General features: G+C 38.3%; 1 protein-coding gene across 21 annotated transcripts in view; it reads right to left on the reverse strand.

Annotated features, from left to right (window-relative positions):
• The window catches only part of MAP7 (microtubule associated protein 7), a 103,561-nt gene that overhangs the window by 63,466 nt on the left and 22,612 nt on the right, over positions 1-17,483 (reverse strand). For 2 of the 21 annotated variants that reach the window (XM_087882822.1, XM_087882819.1), the window contains exon 1: positions 4,137-4,276. The exons of 18 other annotated variants lie outside the window; for them this stretch is intronic. In XM_087882822.1, coding sequence (XP_087738948.1) covers positions 4,137-4,239 — 103 coding nt within the window. In that variant the 5' untranslated portion in view covers positions 4,240-4,276. Of the gene's footprint in view, positions 1-4,136; positions 4,277-17,483 lie in introns of those variants that run through there. One more of the 21 variants, XM_034418882.3, reaches the window with a different exon arrangement.

Consider the following 17,483-nt stretch of genomic DNA (forward strand, 5'->3'; position numbering starts at 1 on the left):
AACTGGATGGGTAGGAGCTGCAATGGTGCAGTGGTTAGAATGCAGTACTGCAGGCTACTTCTGCTGACTGTTGGCTGCCTACAATTTGGCAGTTCGAATCTCACCAGGTTCAAGGTTGACTCAGCCTTCCATCCTTCCGAGGTCAGTAAAATGAATTGTTGGGGGCAATATGCTGATTCTGTAAATTGCTTAGAGAGGGCTGGAAAAGCACTGTGAAGAGGTATATAAGCCTAAGTGCTATTGCTAGATTCTACCTCCTTCTGTTAGATTTTTAATCGATACATTTAAGAGCCACAGTATCAGGGATAAACACTTCATTTAATGAAATACTGGTAAAGAGCATCACTGTTTCTCTTTAAAGTGTTCATTTTGTTTTAAAGCTCTGTGATGGTATTTTATTTTAAAACATTTTGATAGTACCTTCTTATCAAATGGACAAACAGTTCCTTGCTTCAAGGAAAACCTGCAAAAAAATAATAGCAGCAACAATCTTACATTTAAAATGATGAAAACAAATAATATAAAACGGATTAGGTCAGAGGCTCTCAAACTTTCTTGGTTTATATATCCCTAGAAGTTCTCAAACCATGCACTGTGAGGTTCAGGACATCAAAGCAAATTCATTAACAATTTCATTTTAATAAATGGTAAAATATTTCACGCTCTTCTTATAAGTCTGCTGCGGCAGTTTGGGAACAACAGGATTTTACAAGAATCTACAAAACTATTAACAATTTGTCTTATAAATAATGAACAAAAGCTGGCCAAAATGAACTTTAAGTAAAGCTTGCAATTATTTACATACTTGACTGAGACAAAAAGAAATAAACTGTGTAGAATCACTTTTATCATCCACTGAAATGAAAGCAAATTTAATAAGTAAAAAGTTTCATCAAGTTAAACTTCTGAGTAAATTTATTTAGGATTAGAAACTAAGCCCTTACTTTACATTTCTATTTCTTTCATTGCAGTGAAATTTAGGTGTCAGGAGCTTCTACTGGATTGCAGCCACTGTTTCTGTAGAAAATAGCCAGGCTCTGCAAATATCCCTGTTCCATGGGAATAAACAACCTACTAAGCAACGCAAGCAGTTTCAATTTCCCCTAACCCACTAACTTGGATTATTTATTTAGACTGTTTGCATACACCATAATAACTAAGGTTCCCTGGCAATTTCTGCAGCAGTTTTTGGTATCTGGTGCACTGTTCACTTTTGCCAGAAATAAATCCTCAAGAAAGCAAAGAGTCTTAAGTGGGCAGGAATGGAAAGCGAGACCGATGTAGAAAAACCGGAGTCCACTTTGAACCTGTTTCATACCTGTTTTTGAATTTAGGTCTCTGTGTCTCAGACAATAAATGGAGCTCTTGCCATTTTCCTGGCCTAAGTTATCATTTCAGCCATGATTTTCAAAGCATAGCATTGGTGTGATCTGAGGTAACTAGAGGGCTTTTTACTCCCACTTATCAGCTGTATGTTTTCCTAGGGTGCCTTGATAATTTCTTTTTCAAAGCTCTGGGTCTATGCTTCTAGCTTGCTATTATTCGTATTATTTCCGTTATGATATGTTGCTTTCAATATTGACGCTTTACTTTGAAAAAGAAGTTGGAAATTATATGAGAATTAAATATAATGACTTTTCACATTCAGGTAGTGTAGCATGGATAATGTTAAAACAAAAATGACATTGAAGTCTTGACCTACAGTTTATTCTAATGAAATGTTTACTCACTTACTATGCAAAGTGATCAATATCGAACCCCAAAGGCTGATGGGATTTTTCATTATTGTTGTTATTACTTGTTAGTACTATTAATTAAAATTATATGTATTAAATTATTTTCATATAATAAATGTTCGGTGGGTCAATGAACAATCTGAAACTTCATGAAGCTGAAGAGTTTGGGAGTCCCTGGACTAAACTATACCTACCTGCACATTACAAATTGTTAGTATATAATTAGTTAGTATGTAGAATGTACAGAGGTGGTATTCAGCAGGTTCTGATCAGTTCTGGAGAACCAGTAGCGGAAATTTTGAGTAGTTTGAAGAACCGGTAAATACCACCTCTGACTGGCCCCGCCCCCATTTATTCTCTGCCTCCCGAGTCCCAGCTGATCGGGAGGAAATGGGGATTTTTCAGTAACCTTCCCCTGGAATGGGCAGGGAATGGAGATTTTACAGTATCCTTCCCCTGCCATGTCCACCACGCCATGCCACGCCCACCAAGCCATGCCACGCCCACCAAGCCAAGCCCACAGAACCGGTAGTAAAAAAATTTAATCCTACCACTGAGTATGTAGATCAGTCATAAACAATGAAGAGATAGAGAACTTATGAAGAAAATAATACTTGGTTATTATTTTCTAGAAGCCCTTTGCTTTGTGTATTTTTTCTTCCACTTGAAAAGTATCTAATATATATAACAATATTAACTCACATTAATGGCTTATGTGGATATTTGGCAATTGTTTTAAGAAAGAGGTACTTCCATTTCTATCTACCATTTGTTTCCCTTTATTCCATGGAAGACCTTCAGATTCAGCAAGAACATCTATAGGCAGAATGAGGGAGCAGCCCCATTGCTCTTTCCCCTGAAGTCTTCTAGGAATTAAAAAGCCCTGGAGTTAATGACAGAATAATAAAATAAAATAGTTGGAAGGGAACTTGGAGGTCTTCTAGTCCAACCCCCTGCTCAAGCAGGAAACCTTATACCATTTCAGACATGACTTCCAGAAAATAAAGAGTTAATGAAAGAGGAGGAAGTCCTGCAGCATGAGGAAGAGCATGATCAAATTGCCACTCTTCCCTTCCATTAGCAGAAGTGCAGAGGAAATTCTAGCCTTGGCAGAAGCAGTGGCAAAATGCAGCCTGTTACTTTGGTTTTACACCATTTTTTCAAGTGTACCCTAGAACCAATACATTTGAATTTATAACAGTAATTTATTAATAATAGGATAGGTGCTATTCTTTTTTTTTTAAATGAAGGTAAAATCAAATCAACCAAATCAAATAAGTGAATATTTGTTAAAGGTACACAGGATATCCTGTATTAATGTTTGAGTATCTAGACTGTAAACTTTGCAAAATAACCAGGATTAGCCCCGTGATTGTACATTGCGAGGGACTGTCCTTTATTTATATAAATCAGTGATGGCTAACCTTTTTGCCGTCACGTGCCAAAAGCGGGGGGAGCGGGGGGGTCACGGGTGCGGGTGCCCACATCCATAATTCAATGTGCCCCGTCTTCCCGCACATGCGCACATGACCCCCCCACACTTCCCCCTGCTTTTGGCATGCAATGGCCCGGTGGGCCCGGTAGGCCCGTTTCCCCCCCCAGGCTCCAGAGGCTTTCTAGGAGCCTGGGGAGGGCAAAAACAGCCTTCCCCTTCCCCCACGGAGGCCTTCTGGAGGCCATAAACAGCCAGTTTCCTGACTTCCGGTGGGACCGGAAGGCCTGAAAATCAGTTGGTTGGTGCACGCATGCGTGCTGGAGCTGAGCTAGGGCAACATTCACGTGCCCACCAATATGGCTCCGCGTGCCACCTGTGGCACCCGTGCCATAGGTTCGCCATCACGGATATAAATACTGCAGAATGAGAAATCGGATTGGAAAGCATTTCTGCTTGAAACCTTATGCCAAACCACATTAAATGCACCAATGAGTACTGATCTCGGAGAGCAGGCTGTGTTTTTACAGAAAGAGAGCCATTCTCTGGCTCCACTGCTTTTGCATCCACTGCTTTGAAAATGTGTTTGTAATTCAGATGTAATTTTCAATTATCCTTTTCAGGATCGATAACTCATTGTTACATATCCTGGAGAAAAGCTTCAGAGCTAGAAAACAAATCTGGGCTATAGCAGAGAAAGAATCATTTATATATATATATTCATTATCCAGGTATATTCTAGGATTCTCTTTTTCCATCTATCTCCCAGAGCAAAAGAAGGTGCAATGTATATAAGAATATTTGTTCTGAATCAGCACAAAAATGACAACATTCCTGCAAACAATTGCACTGTCTTGCTTTTCATAAGCACCATTCTAAGATCAGCTAGAACGACAATTGTTTTATTGATTATATAAACTTAAGAGCCTTTTCTCTTGGGATTGAAAAAAGAGAAAGTACTGTCTTACCTAGTTTCTCTATTATGGCAGGTATTTCAGTCACAGGTGCTTTTCCAAGCATCTGATGAAGCTCCATGGCTTGACCCATATCCGAGCTATAAGATTTTGGCATTACTTGAATTCATGCAAAAATGAGACCTGGCTGGTGTAAAACAATCCACAAAAGGAAAGACGGTTGTGTTGGCTACACTATTTCAATAAAATCAGGAGTGTATCAATGAAACATAGTTCCCTAGTCTGAGCTGACCTCTTTTCTTAGCTCCGTGTTTGGTATCAGATCAAAATGGAGTTTGTCTGTCACATACATGAGATTATTTGTGGGGGTTGTGAAGGGGGGAAATCTACAGAGCCTTTCTTTCCCAGAGATCTACGTCAGTGCTCTGAGCAGCTTATCTGAAAGCAAGCTGCAGCAACTGGTTATTAATGGCAGTTTGTCTACCCTACTACTGCATTGCTTTACTCTGAAATTACAGGGCAATGTATGTTTCAATCTATTTTCTAGATCTGGTCTCCAGATAAATCAACTTGCGCTGGGGGAACGGACACTATGGGGAAAGACAAAATATATTTGTGCAAGGGCTGAGCTCCCTTCTAACTCTAAATAAGTTAGGTCTCTAAAGCTCCCCAAATATGATTGCGGTATCCCTTTAAGCAGCGTGACTGTTGTTTTGCAAATACAAACAGCAACTGCAGAATATAAGGATGACAGAAATAGGAGCATGAAGGGATGGGTAGGAGGTTTAATCTTTTCCAACCAAATTAAAATTATTTTCTTAACCTCTGCCTGGCTATTTGCATTGGGAGGGATGTTTTCATTGCTACCAATGTTAACCCTTCTTCTGAAGGAGACAACCTTACTAGAAGGAAGCAGCAGTTTTCATGGGATTACAGTGGTATTCTTTCCCTCTCTCTCACTCCTCATATGAACATAGATATGATGTTCTATCTCATTTATCTTACTTCTGTGCTATTTAATGCCATATTAATATTTGATGGGTTTTATTCCTCTAAAGAATTTGCAATCTGCCTCCAGAACTCTAATTATTGGTGGATTAAAAACCGTTAATAAACACACTAAAGGCACATAAATATAGCAGATACAATATTATGGTCTTTCCAATCTTGTGCCTTTCAGATATTTTGGCACTGCATGTCTAACAATGGCCCCAAGTAAAAAGAATGAAATATGAAATAATCTTTGCTACTTTTGAGTAGCAGAATTGTAATCAGTTTTGGGAATGTTCCTCTCCACCATTTTTGCAAGTTAGACATGTAGGAGGAGCCAATTAAAATTGTGGATTAACTTTGTCCTCTATTCCTTTTTTACTGAATCCTGATCTAAATCAGGTAAGGGTATGATTTGTGCTGCTAGGGAAATGAGGTTTCCTCAAAACAGCACATCACAGCTTCTGCAGAGGCATTCAGAATATGAAAATAATGCAGGGAGAAATAAATTATGTCCCTCAATGCCCTAAATCCAATTTATGGTGCACTCACTGGCAGATGGTGGAAGAAAAAATACTGGAAGATCTTCTCTTCAGTTTCTTATCTAATGGGGGTCTCAAAATACTTAAACATTAAGAATGTACATGGAAAAATAGTCTAGCAACAGGCTTCATCCTCCTTGGGCAGAAATAAGTAGTCCTCAACTTATAACACAATTGGGACAAAAACTTCCATTGCTAAGTAAGGTGGTTGTTAAGTGAGTCTTGCCCAATTTTACAACCTTTTTACCATACTTAAGTGAGTTACCCCAGTTGTTAAGTGAATCACACATGGTTGTTAAGCAAATCTGGATTCTCCCCATTGACTTTGCTGGTTGGAAACCAGCTGGGAAGGCTGCATAAGGTGATCACGGGATTCTGCAACCATTGTAAATAGGCTTGTGGCCAAGAGCCAAATTTTTGGTCACATGACCATGGAGACCACTGCAACGGCCGTAAGTGTGAGGAGTGGTCCTGAAGTCCTTCTAAGCTTAGCTAACTTTACTCCTGACTCATTTCCTAAATGAAATCCAACATGTATGATTTTTATTTTTCATGATAATCATTGTGTTTTCTCTATCCCCATTCCAAACATATAAGAGAGTCCTCTTGGTTGTTAGGTAATAGTCATATTTAGTCAACAGGGGACTCATTAAATATGAGGTCAAATAGAAGAAAAAGAAAGGCATATGGATAGTCCTCAACTTACTACCATTTGTTCAGTGACTGTTCAAAGTTGCAACAGCACTGAAAAAAAGTGACTTACAACCAGTCCTTAGGGCGATCCCCACATTCCCACAGTCATGTGATCAAAATTCAGGTGCTTGGCAACAGGAATATATTTGCAATGGTTACAGCATCCCAGGATCATGTGATCGCCATTTGCAACCTTTCCAGCTGGCTTCCAACAAGCAAATTGAATGGGGGAAGTTGGATTCACTTAATGATCAACTGCAGTGATTCACTTAACAACCATATTAACAAAAGATCATAACATTGGGTTTATCTCACTTAACAACTGCCTTGCTTAGCAAGGAAAATTTTGAAGCCAGCTGTTGATCGTAAATTGAGGGCTACCTGAACAGTACTTATTCTGTCTAGTAAAAAACACATGCAATGAATAAAATGTTGCTGCATTTCTGTTCAATGCAACTCCTTAGAAAAGAGACTTTTAGAGGCAAATATTTATATTACCAGGAGAAAGATTACAATTTCCCTCTTCTCCTGTGCTACAAACACCCAGACAACTATCAATTAGATGGCAGCAAAAAAAAAAAAAAAAAAAAAAACACATACAGTCCTCTGTATTTCTTTCCTCCCAACTAGTAGTTGTCTGGATTTCTGTTCTCTAGACTTGGCAGCCCTAGTTTATCCAGTAATGGCAGGCTTCACACGGTAGATAAACACCAGATCTTTCTCTTCCTCTCTTCACAGAGATGTCTTAGCCCTTCTGTTTGGGGACGGAAAAGTTTTCCCCCCCAAAAAAATCAAGGCAGAAATTGCTGGGCCAATTTAGACTAAAAGTGAAGCTCACCTTTCCATCTCTCAAGTGTGGGATTCCTAAGAGCAAAGATAAGTTTGTTTTTCCTTTTAAAACAAAAAACTATTTCTGAAGAAATAAGTAAAAACATTGCAGACAGGAAGGATGCCAAGTTTTATTTTTCGTTTCTGTTGCACTGAAGCTGGACATTATTTGTGTGTGTTTCAGCCTTTCATGAATCTCTCAGATTGTGCTCGAGCAAATAATTTCTCTTTAGAATTAGAACGTTTTATGATTTGGAGTAGATATTTCTATCTACTCCATATACTTCCATCTCTTTACATTGAGCATTTTTCTGTATATAGCAGAGTACCGTATTTTCCGGCGTATAAGACGACTTTTTAACACATGAAAATCTTTTCAAAAGTCGGGGGTCGTCTTATACGCCGGGTGTTGTTCTCCTGTAACCAGGCAGACCAGCCCGAAAGGCTCTGACAAGCCTTAAATGGCTCTGGCGATCCAAGCTCTGACGATCCCAGTTGAGTTGCCTGCTAATTAGGCAACTCAGCTGGGATCGCCAGAGCCATGTAAAAGGAAAAAACTTTTTTCCTTTCACATGGCTCTGGCGATCCAAGCTCTGACAATCTGCTAATCAGGCAACTCAGCTGGGATCGCCAGAGCTATGTAAAAGGAAAAAAGTTTTCCTCTCCAGCTTGCTTACCTTAGCTGCTAGTTGCAACGCTTGCCTTGCTTCGCTTGCCTGAATCCATTCCATCAGCAAGCCACTCCCTGCCTGCAATCAAGCAGGCAGGAGTTGTGGACTTCAACTCCCAGAATTCCTCAGCCAGCAAAACAAAGCTGGCTGAGGAATTCTGGGAGTTGAAGTCTACAAGTCTTAAAGTTGCCATCTATTGGACAAATTTTTTCCCCTTTGAGATCTTTAAAAAAAATAGTTAATTGGGGTTTTTTTTAGTTGTTCTTTTTTAGACCTAGCCATTTAAAGTTTAGGAAGTTTTAAATTTAGCTTTCATATAAAAATAAAAATAAAATAAAATAATATTTGTGCAGCTTTCTGAGATTTAGTGTGTTTTTGTAGTGTTTCACTCTAACTACACAAACACACAAAATCTCACAAAGCTGTATGTGGAATTTTGTGTGTGTGAAGTGTGAAAGTTGTTTTTTTGGGGCTTTTTGTGGCTGTGTGAGGTTCCTGCTTGTTGCAGGGGCCATTTTGGGTCTAGCACAGCTGCTTTTACATTGTGGGTGAGCCAGTTGATGTTTTTTAATTTTTATTTGGTGTGCGTTGGAAGAGGGGTAGTCTTATATGGCGAGTATAGCCCAAACCCTATATTTTAACAGGAAAATTCGGGGGTCGTCTTATACACCCAGTCGTCTTATACGCCGGAAAATACGGTACTCTATTTGGAACACTTATTTCTCTTCCAATTTTCTCTTCAAAGCTGCTATTCTTTCAATACAGCTCTGTATTTATTTCCTTTACCAATAAGGAAAGTTGTCATTTTAATATATCAAATTAAAAACAATTATTTCTTTTGCCTTCCTTTCTTTTCTTTTCTTTTTTTTAAAAAAACCCTCTGATTTATCACTTGTAAGTTTGTTTGGAAGGGTTGAAACCTCTAGTCCAGGGGTGTCAAACTCATGTCGTCATGTTATGTATTCCAATTCTCCCCTCCCCCCTTCGCTAAAACAGGGGTGGGTGTGGCCAGTGCGTGATGCATCCGGCCCACAGGACACAAGTTTGACACCCCTGCTCTGGTCATACGCTTTTACACTATAAGGTCAGGAAATGACTGGATGGGACTTACTTTAAAAAAAAACAAACACCTTACCATTTAGTCACCAGAAAGGCAACACAGGATGCGATTGTCCTCTCACTCACACACATACACACACAGAAAGGTTTAGAGCAGAGGACTTCACATTTGGCAGCTTTAAGACTTGTGGACTTCTGGGAGTTGAAGTCCATAAGTCTTAAAGCTGCCAAGTATGAAGACCTCTGGTTTAGAGGGTGGATGCCAGGTAAAACATCCCCTAAAGTTAGGTGCTGGCAGCAGGAACTACCAAGTTGCTGCCCTCAAAAGAAGAGGTAGAAGCTAGAAACTAAGAGAGCCTTAGGATGCAAGCCTCGTCCCTTATTCTATACAGGATCAGTTGGTGCTGAGATTTTACATCTTTCCCCTAATATGTGAAAACTTCCACTAACCAGTAATCATTTGAATCAAGATTTAACACTGGCTGAAGATTTTTGACTAATTTTGAGAAATACTTTCTAAGGTTCTGTTCTGGGAACAGCCCACACAAGTGATCCTCACTGTAGCAACTCTTAATAAAACAGGGGGGAGGGCATGTAGTCAGTTGTCCATTCCCATTTTTAAGCTACATTTCCAAACAAAACACAAATTTGATTCTCTCAAAATACACTTCTAAGTGAATGATCACAAATTGTCCTTAAAGAAATACTCAAGAGGGTTTGTTTCTGTTAAAGCTTCAAAATTCTGTCCTGCAATTTTATTTCAGAGATGGAGAGAGAGGGAAAAAAAAAAGCAATACATATAATTGATTTAAATACAGCAGGATAATTCAGTAGCATAGCAATACTAGTCATTCATTTGCCACAAAAATACAACTTGGTTTTGCCCACACATTGACACATTTAACTGAGGACTTTGCTGTTCCCAAAATATCTGCCAGCCATTGGCACTATACAAAACTAATAAATAATTACCATCATGCTGAGCATACCATATTTTTCGCTTCCAAACCACAGATTTCAGTTGGAAATATTTGTTCAATCATGTCAATTTTGCATTTAGACTTCAAACCTCACCCCAGCATGAATTAACCTACACATGAGACTTCCCAAACCTGTTTTCTTCTTAATGCCCTGGATAACCACTCCCCAAACCACAGGGCGTTAAAATACTACAATTATATAGTATTCTTTTTAAAATATGGTTACATTCACTATTAAGTTCAGGGGGTGCTATTTGATCCCAGTATCAAATTAATACTTGTTCTGCCAAGTACAATGTGTTAGTTAAACAAATCATTCTACCTAAGGTTTAAAGTGCAGTACAATTATTGTTTATTTTCTAAAGAGCTGTCAGGCTAATGTGTTGCTGATTAGAAACAAAATAATTGTAATTGTATGAATAATACTATTAATATTGCACTGTGCAGTTTTTGTCTAAGCTATAGTTTTCAGCTATATGAAAAAAAGCCTAATTTACAGTGTAGGATACTCCTCAAAGCTCCACATGTAAAACAAGATTAAGGCCAGCCTTCTTTAAAATAGAAAGGTCAATTAGTTTTCAATGAGTGTGCATTTCTTTGCTCAGTATAGCATTTCCAAACCATCTGGAAACATAAAACATATTGTTCTTTGCATGTTGAGCTCATATGAACAGAGTTTAAATTTCCAACTTATATCAAAATAAGAAGGCAGGTAGCCAAGAACAGTTATTCATCTACAAAACTAACTGTAGATTGACTGCCTTAAAAATAGATAAATTAAAGTCAAAGGGAGTGCTGAAAGCAAAAATGCTCAGCCCTGTTAATAGGCAAGGGTTTTCTTTGTTTTTTGTTTTTTACCATAGATGATTTTAACTGGGGTAAAAAGCACAGAAAGCATGAAATTGTTTCTGTTCATGGGATTTTTTAAAGCTTGCCAAAAATATCAGAATTTGTTCATCAATTATTATAACAATAAATAAATAATAAATAAATAAATTTATTAGCAGATGACAGAATTATAGATGTAAAATATTACGCATACAAAAAAAAAATTCAAGGAACCCAATAAAGTATTGATAAAAGAATGAACAAGCACTACAACTAACTGATGGGATCAGGAACATCAGAAAGAGTGACAAGCGCTGTTGAACTTTTAAGAAATAATTGATTTAAGGTAGTAATGAGTTACCTCATTTTTGATATGCATTATTGTTCTTGGTGGAAAGTTAATGCTTTATTTTTAATCAAGCTTTTATTTTGCAGCTACTTGGAGGAGTTTTTTTTTTAAAAAATAGAAAAGTAGATTTCAAGTAAATATTTTTGGCAAGTGATTGTACATGATGATATATATCATACGTACATAACAATAAGGCAGGGAATACCTGCTGTATCAAGCACATATTATTCTACATTTGATTATGCTGATTATTTTGCATAATCCATTCTTGTTGATGCTAGACAGGAAGAGGAGAAGAAAATAAATAAATGGCATCCCAATTGTCCAGCTCATTCATATTTCTATTCTCACTCTTAACATTCACTAGGAATTCCTCACATTTACTCAGACTCTACATCTGAAGCAACCTATCCCCATTAATCAAGAGGAAAGCTTCACCAAATTTAGTGGGAGATTTCCCATAGGAATGTCAAGATTGAACCTTGCTTCAAAAATTTTAAATATGTTATTCTCAGAAGCAAAATTCTACAGCCAGAACTCCTTTTCATATGAACCAGGAAAGGTGATGGAACTGATAAGACTTTTAGACTTCATTAGACTGCATGAGATCCAGTAGTTGAACCTGAATCCCAGTGAAGGTGGAAAACCTCTTGCTGGGCAGCTCTCATATCAGGAACTGATTGGGGTGGGTTGGCTTCCTAAATAGGGCCAAGTATGGGATTTTGGAGGGTTCATAGATGCCAGATTACATGCAGGTGATGTAACCTTAATAACCAGGGCCACCTATACATAGATAGCTTCAGCTATTTCTACGCCCAGATAGCCTGAACTCAGACTGGGAACCTCTTAATTATATTACTGTAATATGTAGAGTTGCCGTTGAAAAATGTCAATGACTACATCTGGTACATAACATTGTAGCTACAGTAGCAATGTGAACTCAGAGGGCAGCTATGGGTTATCTTCTTTTGCATATTGTGATGAGTATGGACTTTCTATTTCCTACATGTGTCATATTAGGTTTTAACTATATATAAATAATAATTTTTACAATTCTGCAGTTATTTGAAATTTCAACCATACAACAAAACTCAGTGAACAATTTCCTTAGTTCCAATTCTAAAACCAGACTGATACAACAACAGGAACATCTGCCAGGCCTTTGTGAATTCCTCCACATGCAGACCAAATATATACCAACACATTTTATCAGACTTGTGATATGTAGGCAATATTGCTTGGAAAGTACTTCCAACAGTATTATAGAATAGCTTTTGTATTAGGCCTTCAGATCTGACAAGTATATTCACCCTCCCTTTCAGGTGTTTTTAAACTTTTCTATTTCAGATACTATTAAGGCTCAAAGAGAATCTGAGAATTGGCCATATGATTATGAATTCCAATAGAAGAGAACATATATAGTTCATGGGTGAACCGTACGGAGTCCTTGGTGCTTTCTGAGTTTGGTTGCTTGCTTGCAGACATTTCGCTGGGTACATGAGGCTGTATGTACTATGGGAAAATAGTACAAAGTTATTTCAACAAGGCGTTAAAATCATCATGTTAATGAGTGTGGAGTTTGCTCCTTGGTAAGTAGCCTGTGAATTGTGTCTATGATATTGTGAATTCCTTGTCAAAATCCTTCTAAGAATAAATGCAGGCAATGAAGAATGTTTCTTTTCAAACAAGCTTCAGTACTGTATATTTTAAGCTAACTCTAAAAAGATGTGAGATTATATAAATTTATATAAAGCTGTATTTAGTGTTTTGAGCAAAAAAATTTCCATATCCTGCTGATTTTTTTCAACACCGCTATAGTAAGATGAACAGATAATCTCAATTATGCCTTCTTTTTCTCATTACTTCAACTATACAAAGAATGTATATCATTGTTTATGGCAAGAACACAAAAGAATCTTGTATGACATCTTAAAGGAAAAGTTAGAGAGAAACAAGATACACAGCAATAACTGATATAGAAGCTATTTTTAAATCAATACTATCCCATCGTATAAGCTTTCATGAGTAAAATGATTCTACATTATATCTGCAACCCAAAATTCTCAACCGGCAATCAAAAATCTCAGAACATCCTGCTAAAGAAATTTCTTCAATGCCCAATACATTTGTATACTTCGATCATATTTATCTTTATCCCAAAGGATTTCTAGACTGTCTCTCTAGCTCTTTCTTTGGGATAAAGAAGGGATAAATTAAATTCTAGATAAAGAAGTCAAGATAAAGAAGTCAAAAACATAACCTAAAATCGAAGCCCTGACTCTTTTCTAGATTGTTACTATGGTCCATTATATCAGGTCTAGTTCACTTTATAATATAAGCAAACAGGATCCCAAAGTGATGAAGTAATGAGATAGTATTACAGTAGATTTTTTTCCAGTCTATGATAAAGAAATCAAATATCAGCATATAAAAAAGCGATTTGTTATTTGTTCCTCATCTATTAGAACATAGAATAACAGAGTTGGAAGGAAACTTGGAGGTCATCCAGTCCAGCTCCAGGACCAGCAGGACAATTCCAGACTTTCTAATTATGCAGGCAAGTGATTCTAAAGCTGATTTAAAACAAAAAGAAGAAAGAAGGCATTCTTGGTATTGCCTTGACATAAACTGAATCAAGGAGAATGCATTACCTATGAGTCAGGAGTTGAAGAAATCCTATCAATTCAAAATATAAAACTGTTAGGAAGCCCCTAATAAATCATGACCTGCTTTAAAAACAGCCAGGAAACCATATGAAAGGTTTTTCTTGCATCCAAATGCATTCTAGTTGCTGGATTTTATCTGTTTTCAGTTAAAGCAGGAAAATTCGTTTAAATGTTTCCAAGCGACTAAGCCACATTGAAAAAAAGTACAGAATCTGGTGGCTCACATTTTGGATAAGACATGTTTTTAGATGCATAAAAAATTGATGTTGATTGCTAAGGATTGGAATTCTCACTTCTAACAGTACTTCAAGTATATTTTCTCATAAGTGGGAGCAATACTGGTGTCATTCAACTTAGCATACACCTTATCCAGTGGTGGGTTTTTACCGGTTCGCCCCAGTTTGGGCGAACCGGTAGTGGCGGCGGCGGGAGGCTCCGCCCACCTATCCAGACGTCATCACGGACGTTCTGCGCATGTGCAGAAGGTTCTGTGCATGCGCAGAAGTGCCATGGGTGAGCGAAGCGAGCGCACATGTGCGCTCACAGTTCCGAACCGGTAGCGAAAGTAAGTGGAACCCACTACTGACCTTATCTTTGCACTATGAACCTATATTGGACATACAACAGTCTAACTAACATGACTTTCCCCCAAGAAGCCTTAAGCATTGGAGTAGCAAAAAGGGAGCATAAAATCCGTGATCCCGATCATAGAACTCAGAGCTTTCTGTAAAGAGGGAAGGCAGTGGTGAAATCCAAATTTTTTTACTACTGGTTCTGTGGGCGTGGCTTGGTGGACATGATAGGGGAAAGATATTGCAAAATCCCTATTCCCTCCCCATTCTGGGGCCAGCCAGAGGTGGTATTTGCCGGTTCTCCGAACTACTCAAAATTTCTGCTACCGGTTCTCCGAACTGCTCAAAATTTCGGCTACTGGTTCTCCAGAACCTGTCAGAACCTGCTGGATTTCAACCCTGAAGTAAGGGCTTTGCTTATGTATCTCATTTAGAAGCCACCCATCTCCCTCACAGAGTGCTTCTAAGCGGTGTAAAAATGAGACATAAAAACATAAAAGCCATATTCAGGATAAGATTTTTGTACAGTTCCTTCATCCTAGATGAGACCCCAGCAATTTACCCGGTCAGCCGTCTTAGCTGTCTAATCAAGAATGCTGTACAAACACTCATATCACCTTCCATTTGTCACATATTGTATATATTATGGACATATATTCCTCCTCTCCCCCCCCCCATTCCTAATCCAGACAAAGCAGCTAGGGAGGATATCAATACTAACCATTCCCACACTGCATGAAACAGATGACATTTGGCTCTAGAGTCAATTAGGAAAATTGCTGCTCATTTGTGGAACAAAACAAACAGCAGGTGAAGTCCCTTTTTCTTATTCAATGAACAATATGGCACAGAATGGGAAAGGACATCACTTAATTGCCTCCGCGGAGAGAAATTCTTAAAAGGTTCTTTAAAAGATAAAACAGAGAAAGACAAACAAGAAATAAGTAAATAACATTCACATTTGCATTGGAGTTTTTGTTGCCTAGCTGCTGGTTAGAAAAGTTTTAAAATTTGTGAAGCCATTCTTACTCAACCTTTAAGGGGGTGTGAAGCTTTGAGTCAGGGTTATTTGAATATTGCCCCTAACAATCTGGATCCTCATTTTACCAACCTTGGAAGGATGGAAGGCTAAGTCAACTTTGAGCCCCATCAGGATCGAACGCCAAGCTGTGAGCAGTTTGCCTGCCATACTGCACTTTAACCACTGCGCCACCAGCGCTCATGGCTTGAATGACCCAAGGTCACTCAACTAAGCTTCATGCTCCCAGTTCTAACCTGGTGTCTCAACCACTATATTACACTGGCTCTCTCTGTCCCAAATACCAAGAATATTAAAGTTCCTCATCTTTATTAGGACTCACTTTTCTATGTGGTATGACTTGCATTGCTGATTTGTTTTATTTGTAAAACGGACTGGTTTTTGTAGATGACCTGAGAGCCCTGACTTGGAGTATTGCTTTGTATTTAAAAGATTTCTTCTTTCTGACCTAAGCTTCATTTTTGCTCTAAACACAGTTTCTGACAGCTTCCCAAGGCTAAATTTTATTACCCTCGGTCACACTTGTGTAGTAGATGTATGAAAATACATCTACAGATAGCAACAATATTCCTGAATGTTGCAGTCACTGCTGCACAGATAGGTATCTTCTTTAGTTCATAGCGTAGGATCTCACTCCTACCCACCCTGAATATTAATTAGCCTGTTTACATTTTGAAAAACAGGACGATGTGAACTAGTATTTTGAAAAGCCTTGAAAAATCACTCCAATTCTTGCAGTGCAGCACCCATCAGTTAGCTATCTAACTTTGTTTACTTCCAGGTGCGAACCGCAAATGTGTACCTTTTTCTTGCTGCGGTTTAGCTACTTGATAAAGCACTGTTACTAAGTCAGATTCTGCCTCAAGTCACTGGAGCTGTCATTGAGATAAGTTTTGAATTAAACTATGCTGTCAGCATAGTCTTTCGATACAGTTAGCTTGTCCTTGAGATGTCTTAAATCAAAAAGAAATTTGGAAACAAATAGCCCAATTCAAGGTCTATCATTCTGTGCTAAAGCAAAGTAACAGCAATGAGAGAGATAATGAAATAAATGCTGACTCGCTCCTGTTGCACCCTCCTTTTTTGCACGGCTCAGGATCTGTTGTGCAAAGTTCATCTGCTATTCACACTGAATTTGGTCCAATATACAATTCCTTCTGCCAACACAAAAGGAAGCAATGTGTCAACTCTGAAGCAAACCTGGCTGAAGTCATCTTTTCCTGCCTCATAGTTGCCACGACTTTTGAACAGGGGAAGGGAGGGGGGAAATAGATAGACCGGCTACCAGTCAAAACAAAAAGTTTTCTTATGGGAACCAAGGTCATCCCAACAGGTGGCAAGAGAGGGAGGAGAGGAGTGACCAAGCAGCCTCCCAGCTGCTTTCATTGGACAATGTACAGTAACTGGTGACATCTGGGGAGGGAAATATTTGCTCTTTTAATTAGGGGGAAAACCGCGGGAATTTTCAGAGTTGGTTTTCACTAGCTGTGCCGATATTATGTATCCAATAAACATGTTCTTTGAGGAATCTACCTATCTCAGAATTCTGCTTTTGGAGGATGTGTTACTTGGAACCCTGATAATGTTGCAAATACACATAATTCCCTGTTTTTATGTTTTAATGGCAGATTTGTACTCCAAAACGGAGTAATGTTTTTCCGAAGTTTTGCTAATAGCTCCCAATCCACATGATCTTAATGGATGAAGCATGGAAAACAACGCAGATGGTTCTGCATCCTCATTCAGCATGAGGTCTTTTCTGTTTTGTTTTATTTTCAGGTGCTGTCAGCCACCAATTTGCATGTATGTGGGCTCCTGAATTATGACTGCTGCAAGATGGAAATAAATACAGTACCAGGACTCTTGCAAATCTTTGTTTCCAAACAAAAGGGAACTTGAGTAATATGGATATGGATCAACTGCAAGAATGAAGGCTGAACCAAAGATTCAATCCCTTCATGAGCCAGAATTGCATAACTAATTCTATCCTGGACTGAATATACCAGTCCTAATTGTGATCCTTATTTTGTAACAGCCTTATTTGCCTTAATGCCATTTCTCAATTACTCAAATTTGCTTTGCATTTCTCCTGTTGCTTCATATTAGCATAATGCAATTCTAAAATATTTCTGCTTATCGACAATTTTCTTCATGGTGTTTATTTTTTAAAAACTGAGGTGCTCA

Source organism: Pantherophis guttatus, chromosome 1 (genome assembly GCF_059756535.1).
Source record: "Pantherophis guttatus breed Tessera chromosome 1, ASM5975653v1, whole genome shotgun sequence".
In the NCBI taxonomy this organism is placed as follows: Eukaryota; Metazoa; Chordata; class Lepidosauria; order Squamata; family Colubridae; genus Pantherophis; species Pantherophis guttatus.